The sequence below is a fragment of the Ursus arctos genome, unplaced genomic scaffold, assembly GCF_023065955.2.
Source record: "Ursus arctos isolate Adak ecotype North America unplaced genomic scaffold, UrsArc2.0 scaffold_26, whole genome shotgun sequence".
NCBI classification, from domain to species: Eukaryota; Metazoa; Chordata; class Mammalia; order Carnivora; family Ursidae; genus Ursus; species Ursus arctos.
The window spans coordinates 3060458-3082891 of record NW_026622941.1 but is presented as its reverse complement, the minus strand read 5'-3'; the positions used below and the strand labels follow the sequence as shown (position 1 = coordinate 3082891).

The 22434-nt window shown below is 35.3% G+C and overlaps 1 protein-coding gene across 21 annotated transcripts in view; it reads left to right on the top strand.

Moving 5' to 3' along the window:
- WNK1 (WNK lysine deficient protein kinase 1) overlaps nucleotides 1-22434 on the top strand; it is a 151803-nt gene that overhangs the window by 65306 nt on the left and 64063 nt on the right. For all 21 annotated transcript variants that reach the window (XM_026502723.4, XM_044385314.3, XM_048216469.2 and 18 more), the window contains exons 3-4: nucleotides 9141-9361; nucleotides 11398-11555. In XM_026502723.4, the coding sequence (XP_026358508.3) occupies nucleotides 9141-9361; nucleotides 11398-11555 (379 nt within the window). The remainder of the gene's footprint in view (nucleotides 1-9140; nucleotides 9362-11397; nucleotides 11556-22434) is intronic.

Below are 22434 nucleotides of genomic sequence, written 5' to 3'. Positions count from 1 at the left end.
TCTTTTTCAATATTGTTTTGGCTAGGGGCGCCTGGGTGGCTCTGTTGGTTAAGGGTCTACCTTCAGCTCAGGTCATGATCCCAGGGTCCTGGGATCAAGTCCCACATCGGGCTCTCTGTTCAGCCGAGAGCCTGCTTCTCCCTCTTCTGCTTCCCCTGCTTGTGCTCGCTTTCTCTCTCTCTGTCAAATAAATAAATAAAAATTTTTAAAAAATATATATTGTTTTGGCTATTTGAGGCCCTTACAATTCCATGCGAATTTAAGAAGTAGTTTTCCATTTTTGCAGGAAGGCTGGTAGAATTTTGATTTTATCTGTAGATAGAATCAAATATATTTATAGATGCATTGAATCTGTAGGTCACTTTGAGTAGTGTTGCCATCTAACTATATTAAGTTTTCCAATCCTTCAACACAAGATGTTTTTACATTTTAATTTTCCAACAGTATTTTCTAGTTTCTAGGTCTTTCACCTCCTTGGTTAAGTTTATTCCAATGTATTTTATTCATTTGGATGCTTTTGCAAAATAGAATTGTTTTCTTAATTTCCTTTTCAGGTTGTTAATTGTTGGTGTATGGAACACAACTAATTTGTGTATTTTGATCTTGCACTCTTGCAACTTTGATTGTTTTATTAACTCTAGTTGTGAGAGTGTGTGTGTGTTTGTGTTCTTTGGTATTTTCTATGTATAGGATCTTGGCATCTACAAATACAGTTTTACTTCCTTTCCAATTTGTATACTTTATTTCTTTTTCTTGCGTAGTTGCTTTGGCTAGAATTTCTAGTACAATGTTGAATAACAGTGGTTATTCTTGTTTTATTCCTAATGTTAGAAAGCTTTCGGTGTTTCATTATTTAGTATGATGTAAGGTTTGGGTTTTTCATAATGTTCTTTATCATATATTCTCTGCTATTCCTGGTTTGAGTATTTTTATCATGGAAAGGTATTGGAATTTATCTAATGTTTTTTCTGCATCAATTGAGATGATCATGAGGTTTTTTTTTTTTTTTTTTACCTTTGTTTTACTAATGTGTATTATGTTGACTGATTTTCTCTTGTTGAGGGATACTTCAATTTCATGGATAAATTGTACTTGGTGCATAATCCTTTTACTGTGCTGTTGGATTCAGTTAGCTAATGTTTTCTTGATGACTTTTGCATCTATATTCATAAGAGATACTGATATATAGTTTTCTTGTGGTGTCTTTGCTGACAGGGCAAATGAATAACTTATGAAGTGTTTCCTCCTTATCTACTTTTTGGAAGAGTTTGAGAAGGATTAGTGTTTTTCCTTTAAATGTTTGGTAGAACTTAATATTGAAACCATGTAGTCCTGGACTTTTCTTTGTTGGGAAGTTTCTTGAGGGAATGATCCATGTGTTCTTAAGAATAGGTATTCATCTGTTTTTGGGTGTCATGTTCCATATATTTCTCTTGTGTTTAGGTGGTTTATAGTATTGTTCAAATCCTCTACTGCCTTAATGAGCTTCTGTCTCGATAGGCTATTCATTTTTGAAAGTGGACTATTAAGTCTCCAACTATTACTATAGAACTGTGTATTCCTCCTCTCAATTCTGTCTGTATTTGCTTCATGTATTTAGGAACTCTGTTTGATGTGTAATATGTTTATAATTGTTATAATCTTGATAAATTGACCCTTTTATCAATATATATTCTTTATCTCTTGTATCAGTTTTTTAGTCTGTTTGTCTGATATTAATATAGCCACCTTGTTCTCTTTTGGTTACTATTTGCATGGAATATCTTTTTCTGTCCTTTCATTTTCAACCTGTATGGGTCTTTGAATCTAAAGTGAGTCTCTTGTAGACAGCATGTAGTTGGATCATACATATCTCCATTCAGCCATCTCTGTCTTTGATTAGAAAATTTAATCCATTTCTCCTTGAAGTAATTGGTGATAAGGAAGCACTTTTGCTATTTGTTTTTTGTATATTTTAACATCTTTTTTGTACCTTGTCTTAATTACTACTTTTTTTAATTTTTATTTTTTTATTATTATTTTTTTGTGATATACCATTTTAATACCCTTCTCGTTTCCCTTGTACATATTTTTTGGATATTTTCTTAGTGGTTACCTTAGGGATTACAATTAACCCATAAATGTCTAGCAATCTATTTTGAAATGTTACCAGCTTAGCTTCAGTAGCTTCAAAATCTTTGCTCCTGTACAGCTTTGTACCTCTTTTGTGTTTTTGTAGGTTTTGCAAAGATGCAAATTTCATCTTTATACATTGTGTTCCCATTAATACAGATTGATAATTATTGATTTATGTGTTTGCCTTTTAAATCATGTAGAAAATAAACAGGGAAGTTACAGGCCAAAAATACATTCATACTGGTTTTTATATTTAGCTATGTAGTTACCTTTACCAGAAATTTTATTTCTTCCTATGGCTTCAAGTTACTGTCCAGTGTCCTTTCATTTCAGCCTCAAGGACTTGCTTTAGCTTTTCTTGTAGGACAGGTGTACTAACAACAGACTCCCTCAGCTTTTGTTTATCTGACTGTGTTTAAATTTTGCCTTCATTTTTGTAGGATATTTTTTACTAGATATAAAATTCTTGGTTGACAGGTTCCCCCCCCTTCAGCATTTTAAATATGTCATTCCTCTGCCTCCTAGCCTCTATGGTTTCTGCTGATAATCTTATTGAGGATCTCTTGATTATGATGAGTTGCTTCTCTCTTGCTTTCAAGATTCCCTCATCTTTGGTTTTCAACAGTTTGAATGTAATATATCAATCTGAATCTCTTTGCATGTATCCTTCTTGGAGTTTGTTGAGCTTCTCAGAAATGTAGATTCATGTCTTTTATCAAATTTAGAAAGTTTGTGACCGTTATTTTATCAAATACTCTTTCTCTTCCTTCTTATTTGGGCCTCTCATTATGCATATGTTGATTAGCTTGGTGGTATCTCACAGGACTGTTATGCTCTATTGAGTTTTCTTTCTTTTTTTTCCCTGCTCTTCAGACTACATAATTCCAGGTTTGCAGCTGCTTCTGCTTGCTCTATCTGCTGTTGAAACCTTTTAGTGAATTTTTCATTTCAGTTATTTTTTCAGTGACAGGACTTCTGTTTGGGTCTTTTTAATAATTTTTTACTGATTCTCTATTTCTTGAGCTAAAATTTCCTGTGCTCTGGATTTTGGCAGCCATTATTCTTAGCATTTAGTCTTCCAATTTTGTGGGATGAGTACCATAATTAACCCTATTTAACCATGAGTTGGTTGTCACTTATATTAAATAATTTAGCATTGAAAAGCTGATAGGAGCTATGATTATGAGGGCAGGACTTTTCAACTACTAGGCTTTTCTTCAAGGTGATTGGGCATGAGTCAGCCATAATGAAGGACTTAGAGATGCCGTATTAGACCCTTTATTTATTTATTTACTTAGTCATTCAGTCTTCTTCTCTGATGATACTTTTCTTGTTTGGTTATGTGATTCTTAACTAATATCCCTATCTTTAGCACCACTTCTCATTCTTACCATATTTAGCTTTTCTGGGTTTGTAAATGTCCCATTTGTGGTTATATGGGCAAATCGGATCTCTTTTTGTCCACATTCTCCCCTTTCAGACAGTGCTACAGTAATCATGTATATTTGTCCTTATTTATTTCTGTAGAAATAGATTTCTAAAAATGAAATGTGACTCAAAGTATATGTATAATCTTAAATGTTTATTTTATTTTTTAATTAAATGTATACATTGGACATTGAGTAGCCAGTCAGGCGGTAGCAGGAGTTCAAGCTTAGGAATTCACTTGCCATCTCTGTCTTGTAATAGTTGTATAACTTCGGGCTCCCTGTCTTCATCAATAAAAAGAAAACTTAATACTCTCTACTAGAAAGTAGAAGTGACTTAGTTATTAGCATTGTCTGATATGTATGCCATATATCAAAGGTTTTAAAATCCAGTGTGTTTAAAATTGGACTTTGTGAAAATTAAAATCTTCTGGACATTGAAAGATATTATTAGGGGTACCTGGGTGGCTCATTCATTAAGCATCTGCCTTCGGCTCAGGTTATGATCTCAGGGTCCTGGGATTGATCCCTGCCTGCTTCTCCCTCTCCACCTCCCCTGTGCTTGTGTTCGCTTTCTTGCTATCTTTCTCTGTTGAATAAATAAATAAAATCTTTAAAAAAAAATATTATTAATAGAGTAAAAAGGCAATTCACAGAATGGGAGAAAATATTTGCAAATCATACAACTTAAAAGGGATTAATATCTGCAATGTATAGAGAACTCCCAAAACTCAACAACATTAAAAACAAAACAACATATTCAAAAATGGGCAAAGGACTTGGATAGACATTTCTCCAAGAAGATATACAAATGGCCAGCAAATACATGAAAAGGATGCTCACTATCACTGGTCATTAGGGAAACATAAGCCAAAATCACAATGAGATACCTCCTCACATCTGTCAGAATGGCTGTTATCAAAAAGACAAGGAAAACAAGTGTTGGCAGGGATGTGAAGAAAAAGGAACCCTCGTGTACTGTTGGTGGACATGTAAATTCGTGCAGCCATTGTGGGAAACTATATGGGGTTCCTCAAAAAATTAAAAATAGAACTACTGTAATGTACAGCAGTTTGGCTTCTGGATGTTTATCTGAAAAAAATGAAAACACTAATTTGAAGAGATACATATGTACCCCCTGTTCATTACAGCTTTATATATAACAGGAATGGATAAAGATGTGAGATATATATATAGATATATATATATAGATATATAGATATATATCTATATATATATATCTATATATATATATATTGTTCATCCATAAAAAGAAGGAAATTTTGCCATTTGTAACAGTGTGGATGGATTTTGACACACCCAACAACAAGAAAAAAACTGAACTCATAAATACAGAGAACAGATTGGTGATTGCTGTAGTTGGGGGCACAAGGGTGGAGTGTGTGTAATGGTGGCAGTGGTCAAAAGGTGCGACCTTTTGGGGCGCTTGGGTGGCTCAGTCATTAAACATCTGCCTTTAGCTCAGGTCATGATCCCAGGGTCTTGGGATTGAGCCCCGCATTGGGCTCCCTGCTCAGTGGGAAGCCTGCTTTTCCCTCCCCCACTCCCCCTGCTTGTGTTCCCTTTCTCGCTGTGTCTCTCTCTCTCTGTCAAATAAATAAAATCTTAAAAAAAAGAAAAGGTACAAACTTTTAGTTATAAAATAAGTAAGTCCTGGGGATGTAATGTACAGCATGGTGACTATAGTTAGTAATGCTGTACTATATGTTTTTTTTTTTTTTAAGATTTTATTTATTTATTTGACAGAGATAGAGACAGCCAGCGAGAGAGGGAACACAAGCAGGGGGAGTGAGAGAGGAAGAGGCAGGCTCATAGCGGAGGAGCCTGATGTGGGGCTCGATCCCAGAACGCTAGGATCACGCCCTGAGCTGAAGGCAGACGCTTAACCGCTGTGCCACCCAGGCGCCCCTGTACTATATGTTTTAAAGTTGCTAAGAGTAGATTTTAAAAGTTCTCATCACAAGAAGAAAATCCTATAACTGGGTGGTGATAGATATTAACTAGATTTGTTGTGGTGATCATTTTGCAATATATGCAGATCATTTTGAATCATTATGTTGTATATCTGAGACAAATATAATGTTATATATCAGTTATATATCTCAATTACCATATGACACAACATTTCCACTTATGGGTTCATACCCAAAAGAATTGAAAGCAGGGTCTTGAAGAGATATTTGTAATATAACCATATTTATAGTTGCATTATTTACAATAGCTAAAAGGTAGAAGCAGCCCAGATGTCCATCAAGGAAAGAATGGATAAGCAAAATGTGTGTGTGTGTGTCTGTCTGTCTACACCCAGTGGAATATTTTTCATCTGTAAATGACAAGGAAATTCTAACACGTGCTGTAATAAGAGTGAACCTTGAGGACATTATGCAAAGTGAAATAGGCCAGTCACAAAAAGTCACATACCAATACTGCTTGATTTCACTTTCTATTAGGTACCTAGAACGGTCGATTCATAGAAACAGAAAGTAGAATGGTGGTTGCCAGAATCCAATGGGGGGTGGTTTTGGGGAGTTATTGTTTAATGGGTATGAAGTTTCAGTTTTTCAAGATGAAAAAGAGTTTTGGAAATAGTTGGTGTGATGATTTCATAACAGTATGGATTACTTAGTATCACTTTAAAATGGTAAATTTTATGTATATTTTATCTTAATAAAAAATAGGAAAATCCTCTGTGTTGAATTTTCTCAAAAAATAGAGGTGGAACAATTAGTATCTAACTCATTTTATGAAGCCAGCATAACACTAATACCAAAACCTAAAATATTATAGAAAAAGAAATTTTTAAAGAAAATGTCCTTCATGAGTATTGATGCAAAAATCCTTTACAAAATAATAGCAGATTGGATCCAGCAATTACAATATATCAATACCAGAGAGCGTTTATCCCAGGATCACAAAATTGGTTTAACATTGAATGAATCAATGTTATTCATTACATTAACAGAATAAAGGAGAAAAGCCATATGATCATTTCAAAATATGTCAAAAAGTATTTGACAATTCAATATCTATTCATGGCTATAAACTTTTAGCCATACTAGGAATAGTAGGGAACTTCCTCCAGCTGATAGATAACAACATCAACCAACCTATAACTAATATGTCAAACTTAACCATTGCCCCTGAGATTAGGAACAAAGAAAGTATGCTTGTTTTAACTATTTACATTCACTATTTCAGAGGGCCACCCATTGCAATAAGGCATAAACACAGGGAAAACTAGTAAAAGGCATAAAGATTGGAAAGGAAGAAATATCACTGCCCTTGTTTGCAGGTTATGTAATTGTTCACATAGAAAATCCAGTGATTCTGAACAAATTTAATGATATTATAAGATACGAGGTTAATATATAGTTATCTATTATATTTTATGTACTTGATCATTTTATAAATGTGAAAGAAATACAAGCTAGACTCAGCTTTTTCCCAGAATTTTCTTCTAAATTTTTCAATTATAAGACAAGTTGAAAGAACTACACAGTGAACACACACATATTCACTGCCTAGGTTCTATTAACTTTGCTGCATTTACTTTACTACATATGTCCATCTAATCATTTCCCTATCTTTCTTAATTTTCTTTATTCCAAGGTAAGTTGTAGGCATCAATATGCTTCACATTAAATACTTAAGTGCTCATTTTATTAAAGTTCTAATATTTATATGCTTTGTTTTTCCTTACAGTAAGATTTAAATACAGTGAAAAGTGTAATTAATCGTAATGGTATCATTCTATGAGTTTTGACAAAGGCATTCACTCATGTAATCAAAATTCTATTAAGCTATAGAACATTTTTATTATCTTAGTAAATGCCCTTATGGCTCTTCCTAGGCATCCCTTCCCTCACCCTTCAGAGGTAATATGTTTCCGTATTTTTTTATTTTTTATTTATTTATTTATTTTTTTAAAGATTTTATTTATTTGACAGAGATAGAGACAGCCAGAGAGAGAGGGAACACAAGCAGGGGGAGTGGGAGAGGAAGAAGCAGGCTCATAGCGGAAGAGCCTGATGTGGGGCTCGATCCCATAACGCCGGGATCACGCCCTGAGCCGAAGGCAGACGCTTAACCGCTGTGCCACCCAGGCGCCCCCCCCGTATTTTTTTAAACCATAAAACCAACTTTCACCATTAGTTTTCTTTTAATTACCTTATCCAAATGAAGTAGAATTTCATTTTAGTTCCTGTATTACCTTTTTAGTTGAAACCTTGTGTTGTTTTGTTGTTTTTTTTAAAGCAGTTGCTTTGGAGATTGTGTTTATATATTTAACTTTTCACAATAAACTTTGGGTTGATACTGTTCAATTTCATGTAAAGGAACCTTGCGCAGATAAAAGTTTCTGTTGTCCCTGATACTTGTCTTTCTGCTACAGTTTTTATATATGTTACATTTATGTATTCTATAGACTCCCTAAAACAAAATTATTAATTGTTCTTTAATTAGGCATGTGTATTTTAAAGATACTTAAGAGGCAAATGTAATTTTTTATACCTTCATACTTCTGAATATTTTCAGATAAAATGTTCATCTGAAGCCAGTCCACAAACTATCTTTCCTGCAGTGGGTTACATCAGAAATCTCTGTTCCATTCTTTTAGCATTAGTTGGGCTGCTTGGAATCTGCATAATATGTATTTCAGAGGTCAACCAGAGATTTGGGCAGAATGAATATTCAGGATTTGGGCCTCCCCTTCTATGCCAGCCTTTTGGGATTTCCCTCCTTTACTTTCTAGATCTCTGCTGTCCACTGGAACTCTCTGTGCTGATGGAAATATTTTATAATCTGTACTATCCAAAATGGTAGCCACTTGATACATGTGGCTGTTGAAGACTTAAACTGTGGCTAGTGTAGCTGAAAAATGGAATTTTAAATTTTAAAATATATTTGCCTAGTGAATACTATATTGAACAGACTATCATTATAGAAAGTTCTTTTGTACAGCACCGTTCTAGCTGCTGTGGTCATCTTGAACTCTGTCTTCCTGTTTCCCAGCTAATAAGGCTACAGGCTTCTATTTAGAATTGAGCTGATCTGCACATTCAGGCTGGAGTCTTCCCTCAACTGTGAAAAGATTTAGAAAATAGGAAACACAAGCAGTACTTTCTTTTTTGCCTCATGTGAACTCCCTTCCAATTTATGCCTAATTTTGATTGCTCTCAAGTAGTTGTTTTTATATATTTTTTACTACAGTTTATAATGACATCTGTGTCCAGTAAGAATTACTGCACCATTTACCAGAAGTCAGACTCCACCCCTTTTTATTTTTTATTTTTATTTTTGTTGTTTATTTTTCTGTCTCTTAACTTCTAAATTATTTTAGTAGTGACCCAATTTTAAGGAATTCCTTTTTTGTGCTTTGTTATTAGAATTCATGTACCAACCACTTGTTAACCTTTCCCCCTTAACCTTGCTAAAAGTATCACTAACTTTTAAGGTTACTGAATCTTAATATTGTAAATTTGATATTCTCATCTCAGATATGCTAGAATTTAATGGAATTCTTCAAAGCAGTAAACTCATATCATTGATAACCTGTTTGGTGTACTTTGCCTTTTCTAGGTACCTGAAAAGGTTTAAGGTGATGAAGATCAAAGTTCTAAGAAGCTGGTGCCGTCAGATCCTTAAAGGACTTCAGTTTCTTCATACTCGGACTCCACCTATTATTCACCGAGATCTTAAGTGTGACAACATCTTTATCACTGGCCCTACAGGCTCAGTCAAGATTGGAGACCTAGGTCTGGCAACCCTGAAGCGGGCTTCTTTTGCCAAGAGTGTGATAGGTATGTTTCAGGTGTACCTTGCATCCTAACTGGTTTTCTGATATTCCTTTTATTTAGAAACCTGACCCTGTCAGAGCTTTTATTACGTGAAATAAGCCTTCAGAAATTTCTAGCTTGAACTCAGGAAGTGATCAGTTTTGCTTATGAGATGTGGAGTTCTCTGTATGCTTCTAGAATCATCTGGAAGACTAACAATGTTTTGTAAAGTTACATGAAGAGAAGTAAGGTGAACTTTGTTGACAAAACCTTATGTAACTATCAATCTTATTGGGTCATTCTGTTGATATGTAGTATTATGTACTTATTTATATAATGCATATAGAGTTACTTTCTTATAAAAGAAATTGAATTTATAAAAAGTGTTAGATATATATGCGTTCAAAAGTAACTACCTGTTAAGACTTCATTTTAAAATGTGAAAATGAATTTATTCCAAGAACTTGGTTTTAACTTTTCTTACTCCTACTTTTCAGAAGATATATCTGAAACAGAGCTTTTCAACCCTAGTATTATTTGACATTTGAGGTTGGATAGTTCTTTGTTGTAAGGGCTTTCTTGTGCATTATAAGATTATTTAGATGCCAGGAGCACATACCCTTTCCAGCTCCCCCACGGTTGTTACAACCAAAAATGTCTCTGGACTAATGTCCCTGGGTAACAAAGTCACCCCCTTGTTGAGAATCACTGATCTAAAAAAACATGGCTGTCCTTTCAGACTTTCAAATATATGTTAGAGAGTTGCAGCTGGAAAAATAATTTAATGCTTATTATTTTGATAGGCTTTCACTCTCTGAAAAGGATGTGACACCTTGAAAACTTGAAATCTTTACAGATACTCTATTCTCCCCCCAAAGGTGGTGACAGCAAGGAAACCATTAATTTTTAAGTGGGCTAGAATTTTACATATTAAGAGAAAACCATAGAACCCCCAGTAATTTGTACATTCTTATAAAATAGTGTCCTCCATAGAATATTATGTGACTTGGATTTGGAATGCTATTTTAAAATTTTCTTACAATAGATTAACAAGAAGAATTGGAGAAGAGTTATTTAAAGCTGAATTTCCTTTTTGCCTTCCTTACAGGAAAAGGAAACATTTCTTTGATTGTCTTTGGCTACTTAAAAATCTCTAACCCAAGGGAGGTTCCCCCCCCCCTTTTTTTGTTTAAATCATAGTATGTAAGCCTATTCTTTAGAAATGTCTACAGTTTGAGGGATCCAAACTTAATTTCTTTGGAAACATTGGAAAACATGGTCTGTGGGATCACATATGCTATGCTCATAACTCAGTCTATATTTGAGTTCTCCATTTGTGTGTATTTGTTTTTTGTCTGTAAGATCTGTAAGGTGTCCTTCATTGTATTTCTTGTTATCTGCAGTAGGCTTATTTGTGTACTGCAGGTGGTACGGTAAGTATGTGAAGAAAGGGGCTCTGGTGAGTGGCCTTTGTAGACAAATAAACTTTATTTTTTTCTTTTAAAAAACATATTGAATGTTGGATTTTTCACTGCAAGGCCTCCTTAAAAGTGAAACTGATCAGGTGGAATGTTAATGGCTAAAGACTAGCTATAAATATTATATAACCTTACAGCTACCATACAGTAGGGGGCAGACAAGTATTTTGATCTTTTTTAACCTGTCCTGCCTTATTGGTGGATGCCATTATATCCTCTTTATTTCTTGCTGGTCTCTTAGTTATCCTTCCATTTGTTTTCATTAGGAGTTATATCAGTTTTTCTCTTATCCAAGTCTCTATTTTGACATTGTATAACAGTAATCGATTTGAAACAGTAAATAAAGACACTTGATCCCATTCTAGTTTCTTTTATGAAGGCCATGCAAAAGTTCTATAAGATATTTGGTGGAAGAGGCTAAGATTTTCTTCCTCTTCTCTGCCTCCACCACTCTTCTCTTCTCTTTTCTTCCCCCCTCCTACTTTCTTCTGTCTCACAGGTCAGCTCCTCTGATTCTCCTCCAGATGAGTAACATCTGTAGCCTCTGCTCACATTGAGTCTGAATTGTTCTTTTAATTTAAGGTACCCCAGAGTTCATGGCCCCTGAGATGTATGAGGAAAAATACGATGAATCTGTTGACGTTTATGCTTTTGGGATGTGCATGCTTGAGATGGCCACATCTGAATACCCTTACTCAGAATGCCAAAATGCTGCTCAGATCTACCGCCGAGTAACCAGTGTAAGTATTACCCTAACTGATTAGTGAGCTTAAGTTACACTAATAAAGGAACGCCAAGCTGGATATCATCGAACCATGCAAAAGGGAACAGTAGTAGCACACTCAGTTGTTGGGGGAAGAGGAAGTTGAGGGATTTTATTGCTTCTGATTTAGTGAGAGCAAAAATAAAGATAAAGAAGTACTAGTATATTCTGGATTCTCCTTGCATACATTTAAACCTTTATTTTGAGATATATTATGTTTAAAAATACTCTGATTACTACTTTTCAAACCCTAATTTATTCATCTAAGTTCTCATTCCCTCCAACCATAAAACGTATTATCTGAGTTAAAAATAATGCTCTTAACTCAGGTTGCTTTGTTCACGGACTTTTCCCTAAATGGTTTAAAATAGATTTATGAATTTATTGAATCATTTATAAGTACCACAGGGTTTAAAGCATAACAGTAATTTCTAATCATCTAAATACCCTAACCTATTAAGATTTTTCCCCGGTTGTTGCAGAGATGTTTCTTTACAGTCATTGTTCAAAATAGGACACATTAGGGTCCACAGAACATACTTTATTGTTAGTCTCTTAGTCTATAGCTGTTGCCCCCTACTTTCTTTTTCTCAGGCTGGGTGAGGGAAGGAGAAATGTAGTAAACTGTAGTTTGTTTGGCCTTCAGATAATTCTGATAAGTATCCTAATCACTATTCTCTTTTGCCCTTAGAAAGTTCATCTGCTTTGCTTCTTAGAGTTCTATATCTGTATTCCAAGTTCAGTATTCACCATTCTTCCCCTATAATTTACATTATCCCTTTTTTCTTTGGGGGTAGGATGGGGTATTCACTGGATGTTTCCTCCCTGTATTTTATTTAGAATTCTTGAAACCTCAAGAAGTACAATTGATTTCTTGTTTTTCTATTCACCACATTCTGTTTATCAGGTTCTTGATTCAGAATAACTCTTAGGTGTAGGCCTTCTTCATTCCCATTGTCAGAACTCTGATTTCACATCTTACTTCACACCTTACAACTGTCATCCTGAAGTAGTTAATATTATGAATTTGTTTTTCTGCTTCACTTGAACTGGTTGAATTTCCTTGCTATTTCTTCTTGGTATAAGGAACTTATACCAGTTTGCTTATGAAAGCATGTACAAATTCTTATTATAGGGGTGCCTGGGTGGCTCAGTCGTTAAGCGTCTGCCTTCGGCCCAGGGCGTGATCCCAGCGTTCTGGGATCGAGCCCCACATCAGGCTCCTCTGCTGGAAGCCTGCTTCTTCCTCTCCCACTCCCCCTGCTTGTGTTCCCTCTCTCGCTGGCTGTCTCTCTCTCTGTCAAATAAATAAAATCTTTAAAAAAAAATTCTTATTATAATCTTTGCTGTTCCTCATCTTTATCTAAACACCTTTTTTTAGTCAAACCAGTCCTCTTTATTATCTTGCACATATGCCACATCCTTCCCTTTTTTCCTCTCCATTTGTACATGCTGTTGACCTGTGCATGCTCTTCTGCTATCCAGTCTTCCCCCACAAAATTTTATCTGATGGGTTTCACTACATAATGATTTTTGCCTTCTCTGAGCTTCTCAGCTGATCTGAATCGTAGCATTTTATTTGTAATCGATTATTTTACCTGGAATTTCAAAAATTGAATTAATGTAAAGCATTTTATTTTATTTTTTTTTAAGATTTTATTAATTTATTTGATAGAGATAGAGACAGCCAGTGAGAGAGGGAACACAAGCAGGGGGAGTGGGAGAGGAAGAAGCAGGCTCCCAGCAGAGGAGCCTGATGTGGGGCTCGATCCCAGAAAGCTGGGATCATGCCCTGAGCCGAAGGCAGACGCTTAACGACTGAGCCACCCAGGCACCCCTAATGTAAAGCATTTTAAACGGTGCTTAGCATATAATAAGCACTATATATAGGTGCTTGCTGTTTATTTTTATTGCTTTATATTCTTCTTTAAGATTTGTAATCTTATCTCTACAAAGTATTTGTTTAATTCTATCCTTATCTTCAGCACTATCCCAAATATAAGTCTCAAATGCAGATACATGCAACATTTTGAGTCCCTGCTATATGCCAAGTCCAGAGCCTGACATCAGGTAATTAAAGATGAATAACATATGTATTCCGTCTTCAGAAAACTAGCTACAATATTAGAAGATAAGTGTGTAAGCAAACAGTTGTAATTACAGTGTGATAATAAGAGCTTATTGATTGTATGTCTTTTCTCTTTTGAAAGAATGCCTATTCAGATCCTTTGCTAGGTTTTTAATTGGGTTATTTGTCCTTCTGTTATTGAGTTGTATGAGTTTTTTGTATATTCTAGATAGAAATCCTTTATGACATAGATGATTTCCAATTATTTTCTCCCATTCTATCAGTTGTATTCTTTTTTTTTTTAAGATTTGTTTATTTGAGAGAAAGAGCCAGGGGGAAGGGCAGAGAGAGAGGGAGAGAGAGAATCAGAAAATCTCAAATACACTCCACCCTGAGTGTGGAGTCTGACACGGGGCTCAATCTCTCGACCCTGAGATCATAACCTGAGCTGAAATCAAGAGTCAGACACTTAACTAAGCCACCCCAGACACCCCAGTTGTCTTTTCTTAATAGTGTTACTATATTACTAGTGCCCTTTAGGACACAAAAGTTTTTCATTTTGATGAGGCCACATTTATATATTTTATCTTTTGTCTTTCTCATGCTTTTGGTGTCATATCTAAGAATCCATTTCCAAACCTCAAGTCATGAACATTTACCCCGATGTGTTTTCTTCTAGGAGTTTTATAGTTTTAGTTCTTATAATTAGATCTTTGATTCATTTTGAGATAATTTTTGTATGTGGTGTGAGGAAGGGTTTTAACTTGATTCTTTTGCTTGTGACAACTGTCCAACTGTCCCAGTACCATTTGTTGAAAAGACTATTATTTTTGCATTGAATGATTTCACCTTTGCTGAAAATCAGTTGACCATAGGCAGATGAGTTTATTCCTAAACCCTCAGTTCTGTTCCATGGATCTATATGTCTTGCTTTGTACTAAGTTTTGAATTGGGAAGTGTGAGTCCTTCTATTTATTCTTCATATTTTGGCTCTTCTTGGTCCTTTGCAACTCTATATAAATTTTAGAGTCAGCTTGTCAGTTTTTGCGATTCAGCTGGGATCCTGATACATATGGCATTGAGTCCATAGATCAATTTGGAGACTTGCCATCTTAACCATACTGAGTCTTCTGGTTCATGAACATGGGATGTTTTTCTATTTACTTAGATCTTTTGTAATTTCTTTCAATGGTGTCTCGTAATTTTCAGAGTGTAAGTCTTGTACTTTTTTTATTAAGTTTATTCCTGAGTAGTGTCTTTTTGGGGGGATTCTATTATAAATGGAATTGAGTTTTTTATTTCAATTTTTGATTGTTCATTACAAACACTATTGGTTTTTGCATACTGATTTTGAATCTAACAAACTTACTGAATTTATTCTAATAGTTTTTTAGTAGATTCCTTAGGATTTTTTATATATAAGATAATTTAATCTGCAAATAGAGTTCTTAAAAAAACATAAGGGTTGGCAAGTGTGGGTATATGCTTTACTTGTGAGAAAGAATTGAAAAAAATGGCTGACTCTTAGTTTAATGAACATAATTTAGGGATAAACTTAAAGAAACAAAAGACTGGGTAGTGGTTGGCTTCTGGGAATTTTCTAATGAGAAAAAAAGAGATGTATCTCTTGATATGTCAGATTCCACTCCTGTTGTAATCATACAGTCTGTGTAAGAGAAGATAAACACGTAATTCTCAACATTTTCAGTGAAATAACCAATAAGAGTTTATTTTTAAAAATTAACTATAGGAATAGTAGGTAAAATTTTATAAGTAAATTACTTTTTTTTTTTTTTTTTTTTACTTTTCCTAAGGGTAATTTGCCCTTTTTTTTAAAAGTTGCCTCGGATTTTATTTCCTTTCATTAACTCTCCTGATTTTGCTAGAAATGACAGAATAGTTGACAAATTAAAATACTGAATTAAAACAAATCTGAACCACCCAGTTGTTTTGATAGGTCCTATACAAATCCTTGTTTGAATCCAAATATGTAAATTTAATAATTTATTCTATTATATCATATTACATTAAAATTACCTCACCACATCCACACATACTGATTAATTTTTTTTTAACCTAACTTTCCAGGAAGAGTTGAGATTTGGGGTATAGGGAGACACAGGAAACGGTATACACCTAAAGTATAAGTTGATTCACCAAGTTACTTGAGCATAGTTTTCAGGGGCTATTATAACAAAGAGCCACAAACTGGGTGACTTCAACCAACAGAAATTTATTGTCTCACAATTTTGAGGCCAGAAGTCCAAATCAAGGTTATAGCAAGGTCATGCTGTCACACAGAGAGGAGAACTTTTTGTTCCCTCTTACCTTCTGATGGTTTGCTGGCAATCCTTAGCATTCCTTGGCTTGTACCTGCAGCACTTCAGTGTCTGTCTCACATGGTGGTTCCCCCTTATCTGTCTCTGTCTCCTCTTCTTGTAAGGACACCAGTCAGATTGTGTTAAAGGCCCACCCCACTCCAGGATGACCTCACCTTAACTAATTATAATTGCAATGATCCTATTTTCAAATAAGGTCAGATTCTGAGATACTGAGGGTTAGAATTTTAACATATCTTTTGGGAGGGCAAGAGTTTAACCCATAATAGTTCATGGGTTCATCCAACAAATACTTAAGTCTGCTTTGTTCCAGATGTTTTTCTATATACTAGGTATTGAATATTCTTGTTAAGTAAAACCCAAATCCTTGTCTCTTAAGAACTTATTAGGGGAAGAAGAAAAGACAAGCCAGATAGTTACCATATGGTATAAAAACAGTTATTCTAGGGATAGCTATTTAGTGGAAGCATAAAAGAGTGGTACCTAATTAAGTTTGAACAGGTTGGGAAAATGATGTTAAATAGGGAGAGACTAAGTTAATAGTGTTGCATTTGAGAAGTCAGACTTAAACTTTAAATTTTTTAAAAAATTACTCTGGCTCCAAAGTGGAGAATGGATTTATGAAGGACTAAAAGCTGAAAACTCAGTTAAGAGGCTGTGGAAATAATCTGAAGAAATGACTAACAGACTGAAATAAGGATTTGCAGTAGAGATGGCCAGAGTGAAAGGATGAGAGGTTTATTTTCTTTATAAATTAGAGTTCAGGTAAGCTAAGTTGTTCTTTTTCACTTACCATTTATGAAAATAAATAATACAGAATAAATATCCATTGTAAATATATATCCTCTTGAGAAGATAAGATGGATCTTGATCATTAAACTTGATTATAAGGTTAAATTTATAACTTTAAATTTTAAGACTATAAAATTATAAATTTGCATATGGTATGGTTTGTGTATTTTATTTCCTAACTTACAATCTATTACTTTTCTTCGTTCTATCATACTCTAAACCAGGGATTAGTGAACTATGACCCATGGGCCAGATTTAGCTGGCCATTTTATACAACCCATGACGAAGAACAGTTTCTATATTTTAAGTGATTGGGGGGAAAAATCAAAAGAAGAAAGATATGTCATGTCATGTGAACTTTTCAGTGTCCACAAATAAAGTAATAAAGCACAGCGACACTGATTTGTTTCTACGTTATCTTTGTCTGTCTTCACACATTACAATGGCAGAGTGAATAACTGGAACAGACTGTGTGGTTCCAAAAGCTTAAAATATGTACTGTTTGGGCTCTTAACAGAAAAAGTTGTTGACTGCTGTTCTAAACACATGTCACCAGAACTTCTTAAAAAATGCTCCGCTGAAGAGGTCTGTAAATAATTACTAATCTGTAAAAGTGGTGATAATATTCCTCTATTAGAATGCTATTCACTTCTGTACTTAGAGTAGACACAAGAATCTCAGTGCAAGCAAGTAGCTACTTAAATTATTAGCTCTGAAAATTCGTGGGCACTCTTTTTCTTTCTGTCAAAAGTAGAACTATCACATTAATTCTGTGATGAAAACATAAGAGGTTTTAACATACAAGCATTTTTTCAGTGGCCATACTTATTACTGGTGTTGGTCTTAGAAATAACATCTTAGGGGCCCCTGGGTGGCTCAGTCATTAAGCGTCTGCCTTCGGCTCAGGGCATGATCCTGGCGTTCTGGGATTGAGCCCCACGTCGGGCTCCTCTGCTAGGAGCCTGCTTCTTCCTCTCCCACTCCCCCTGCTTGTGCTCCCTCTCTCGCTGGCTGTCTCTCTCTCTGTCGAATTAATAAATAAAATCTTTAAAAAAAAATCTTAAACCTAATATTACTGCTTGAGGTGATCATTCTGGATTTTAAACACAAAGGTTTATGAACCAATATCTTTTATTTTCTTGACAGCAGTGCTGAATTTTTTTTTTTTTAAGATTTTATTTATTTGTCAGAAAGAGAGAGGGAACAGGGAGAGTGGCAGACAGAGGGAGAAGCCGGCTCCTTGCTGAGCAAGGAGCCTGATGCAGGACTCAATCCCAGGACCCTGGGATCATGACCTGGGCCAAATGCAGACACTTAACTGACTGAGCCACCCAGGCGTCCCTGAATTTTTTTTTTTTTTTTATAGCAGACAGACTGGATAGATGAAATACACATTAGATAGCCATATATTTAAGCACTCTCAGCCATACCAGCCTCCTTTGTTGGTCTTATAGTATTTCTATTTTGAAATGGGGGTAAATTTTATTATGTACCAGCAGATAATGGCTCTGCTGTTCTGTAGGCTGTTGTTAGAGACACTGAATAGGTATTGACTGGGCTGTCTCTGTTACTTAGTGATAAGTGTCTCTGATTAATTTTGCAAATTCACTTATTATTTCTCTAAATCAAGGTTGTATTGAAAATGTCTCAAGGGATCATGGAATTTTAGGTTTCCTTATATAAAATGAAGTATAAAAATAACTGGTATTTACAGAAATCAAGTTATAAATTATATGGTAATAGCAGTTTTTTTAAATGCAAGTTGTATAGGTGACCGACATTAAATTTTATGCTTGTTCTATATCTAACCCCACAAATATGATTAACTGATTAAACATAATGACTATAGGATGAGTAGGTAGAAAACACAGCCAAACACTGTTGATTCAAAAGTTGCTCACTAGAGGCTCAGGACTAAAACCAGTGTTTCAGAGTTCTTTGGCTTCAGACTGTTAGGTGCAGCACTGCCATAAGAGCAGATAAAAATTTATATAAGCAATTACTTGATAAAAGTAAAAAAAATTGAGTTTTAAGAAAAGGCATTTGAGACACTACACTAATAAATGTATCTTTATTTTCAGATGCACACTCAAGCTCAAAATCTCCTTCTTAAATGAGTTTGCCATGTTAATTTAATAGCACTGAGAAAGACCAATATCACTTTTCCATATTCTTAGTATAGTATCTACTCTGTTTTCAATTTTTCACCATTTTTCTAAGATAAAATTCACATACCACAAAATTTATCATTTAAATACTTAAAGGTATACAATTCAGTTTTTTAATATATTCATATTGAACCTTTCCGTCACCCCCAAAAATAAATCCCATACCCATTGGCAGTCACTCTCCTTTCCCCCTATCAGCCACTAATCTACTTTATGTCTCAGGATTTGGTTTGCCTGTTGTGGACATTTTTACAAATGGAATCATATGATATATGACCTTTTGTGTTATACTTTGTTTTTCTGTTATGCCTTTTGTATTATGCTTTTTTAAAAATTTTATTTATTTATTATTTTTTTAATGGTTTTTTATTATATTATGTTAGTCACCATACAGTACATCCCCGGTTTCCGTTGTAAGGCTCGATGATTCATTAGTTGCGTATAACACCCAGTGCACCATTCAATACGTGCCCTCCTTACTACCCATCACCGGTCTATCCCATTCCCCCACCCCCCCTCCCCTCTGAGGCCTTCAGTTTGTTTCTCATAGTCCATAGTCTCTCATGTTTCATTCCCCCTTCTGATTACCCCCCCTTTCTTTATCCCTTTCTTCCCCTACTGCTCATCCTAGTTCTTATGTTCCATAGATGAGAGAAATCATATGATAGTTGTCTTTCTCTGCTTGACTTATTTCACTTAGCATTATCTCCTCCAGTGCCGTCCATGTTGCAGCAAATGTTGAGAACTCGTTTTTTCTGATAGCTGAGTAATATTCCATTGTATATATGGACCACAACTTCTTAATCCAGTCATCTGTTGAAGGGCAGCTCGGTTCCTTCCACGATTTAGCTATTGTGGACATTGCTGCTATGAACATTGGGGTGCATATGGCCCTTCTCTTTACTACGTCTGTATCTTTGGGGTAAACACCCAGTAGTGCAATGGCTGGATCATAGGGTAGCTCAATTTTTAACTTTGTAAGGGACCTCCACACTGTTTTCCAGAGTGGCTGTACCAACTTGCATTCCCACCAACAATGTAGGAGGGATCCCCTTTCTCCACATCCTCTCCAACAATTGTTGTTTCTTGCCTTGTCTATTTTTGCCATTCTAACTTGGCGTAAGGTGGTATCTCAGTGTGGTTTTGATTTGAATTTCCTTGATGGCTAATGATTTTGAACATTTTTTCATGTGTGTGTTAGCCATTTGTATGTCTTCATTAGAAAAGTGTCTGCTCATATCTTCTGCCCATTTTTTGATTTGTTTATTTGTTTCTCGTGTATTGAGTTTCAGAAGTTCTTTGTAGATCTTGGATACCAGTCCTTTATCTGTAGTGTCATTTGCAAATATATTCTCCCATTCCGTGGGCTGCCTCTTAGTTCTTCTGACTGTTTCCTTGGCTGTGCAGAAGAAACTTTTAATCTTGATGAAGTCCCATAAATTCATTTTATCTTTTGTTTCTCTTGCCTTTGGGGATGTGTCATGAAAAAGGTTGCTTTGGCCGATGTCGTAGAGGTTGCTGCCTATGTTCTCCTCTAGAATTTTGATGGATTCCTGTCTCACATTGAGGTCTTTCATCCATTTGGAGTTTATTTTTGTGTATGGTGTGAGAGAGTGGTCAAGTTTCATTCTTTTGCATGTAGCTGTCCAATTTTCCCAGCACCATTTATTGAAGAGACTGTCTTTTTCCCACCGGATGTTTTTTCCTGCTTTATCAAATATTAGTTGCCCAAAGAGCTGAGGGTCCATTTCTGGGTTCTCTGTTCTGTTCCATTGGTCTATGTGTCTGTTTTTGTGCCAGTACCATGCTGTCTTTGTGATCACAGCTTTGTAGTACAGCTGAAAATCCGGCATTGTGATGCCCCCAGCTTTGTTTTTCCTTTTCAACAGTTCCTTGGAGATTCGGGGCCTTTTCTGTTTCCATACAAATTTAAGGACTATTTGTTCCAGTTCTTTGAAAAATGTCCTCGGTATTTTGATCGGGATAGCATTGAAAGTGTAGATTGCTCTGGGTAGCATGGACATTTTAACCATGTTAATTCTTCCGATCCATGAGCATGGAATATCTTTCCATCTTTTTATGTCTTCCTCAATGTCTTTCAAGAGTGATTTATAGTTTCTAGAATATAGGTCCTTTACGTCTCTGGTTAAATTAATTCCAAGGTAACGTATGGTTTTGGTGCTATTGTATATGGGATGGATTCCCTAATTTCTCTTTCTTCGGTCTCGTTATTTGTGTATAGAAATGCAACTGATTTCTGAGCATTGATTTTGTATCCTGCCACGTTACTGAATTGCTCTATAACTTCTAATAGTTTCGGAGTGGCTTCTTTTGGGTTTTCCATATAGAGTATCATGTCATCTGCGAAGAGAGACATTTTGACTTCTTCTTTGCCGATTTGAACACCTTTGATCCCTTTTTGTCGTCTGATTGCTGTTGCAAGGACTTCTAGTACTATGTTGAATAATAGTGGCGAGAGTGGGCATCCTTGTCGAGTTCCTGATCTTAAGGGGAAGGCTTCCAGCTTTTCCCCATTGAGAATAATATTTGCAGTAGACTTTTCATAGATGGCTTTTATGAGATTGAGAAATGTACCCTCTATTCCTACACTCTGAAGGGTTTTAATCAGGAAAGGATGCTGTATTTTGTCAAATGCTTTTTCAGCATCAATTGAGAGGATCATATGGTTCCTGAGTCTTTTCTTGTTGATATGATGTATCACGCTGATTGATTTGCGAATATTGAACCACGCTTGCATCCCAGGTATGAATCCCACTTGATCATGATGGATAATCCTTTTAATGTACTGTTGGATTCTATTAGCAAGGATCTTGTTGAGGATTTTGGCATCCATATTCATTAGGGAAATCGGTCTGTAATTCTCCTTTTTGAGGGGGTCTCTGCCTGGTTTGGGGATCAAGGTAATATTGGCCTCATAGAATGAGTTTGGTAGCTTTCCTTCTGTTTCTATTTTTTGAAATAGCTTTAGGAGAATAGGTATTATTTCTTCTTTGAATGTTTGGTAGAATTCCCCAGGAAAACCGTCCGGGCCTGGAGTTTTGTTATTTGGAAGGTTGTTTATCACTGACTCAATTTCTTCATAATTAATTGGCCTGTTTAAGAAATCAGTTTCTTAAAAAAAAAAATCAATTTCTTCCTGTTTCAATCTTGGTAGTTTATAGGTTTCCAGGAAGGATTCCATCTCTTCCAGATTGCTTAGTTTATTGGCATATAGCTGTTGATAAAAATTTCTAATAATCCTTCCAATTTCAATGGTGTTCGTCGTGACCTCTCCTTTTTCATTCATAATTTTAATAATCTGGGTCCTTTCTCTTTTCTTTTGGATAAGTCTTGCCAGTGGTCTGTCAATTTTATTGATTCTCTCAAAGAACCAGCTTCTAGTCCTGTTGATCTGCTCTACTGTACTTCTGATTTCTGATTGATTGATTTCTGCTTTAATTTTGGTCAACTGCTTCCTCGTGCGTGGAT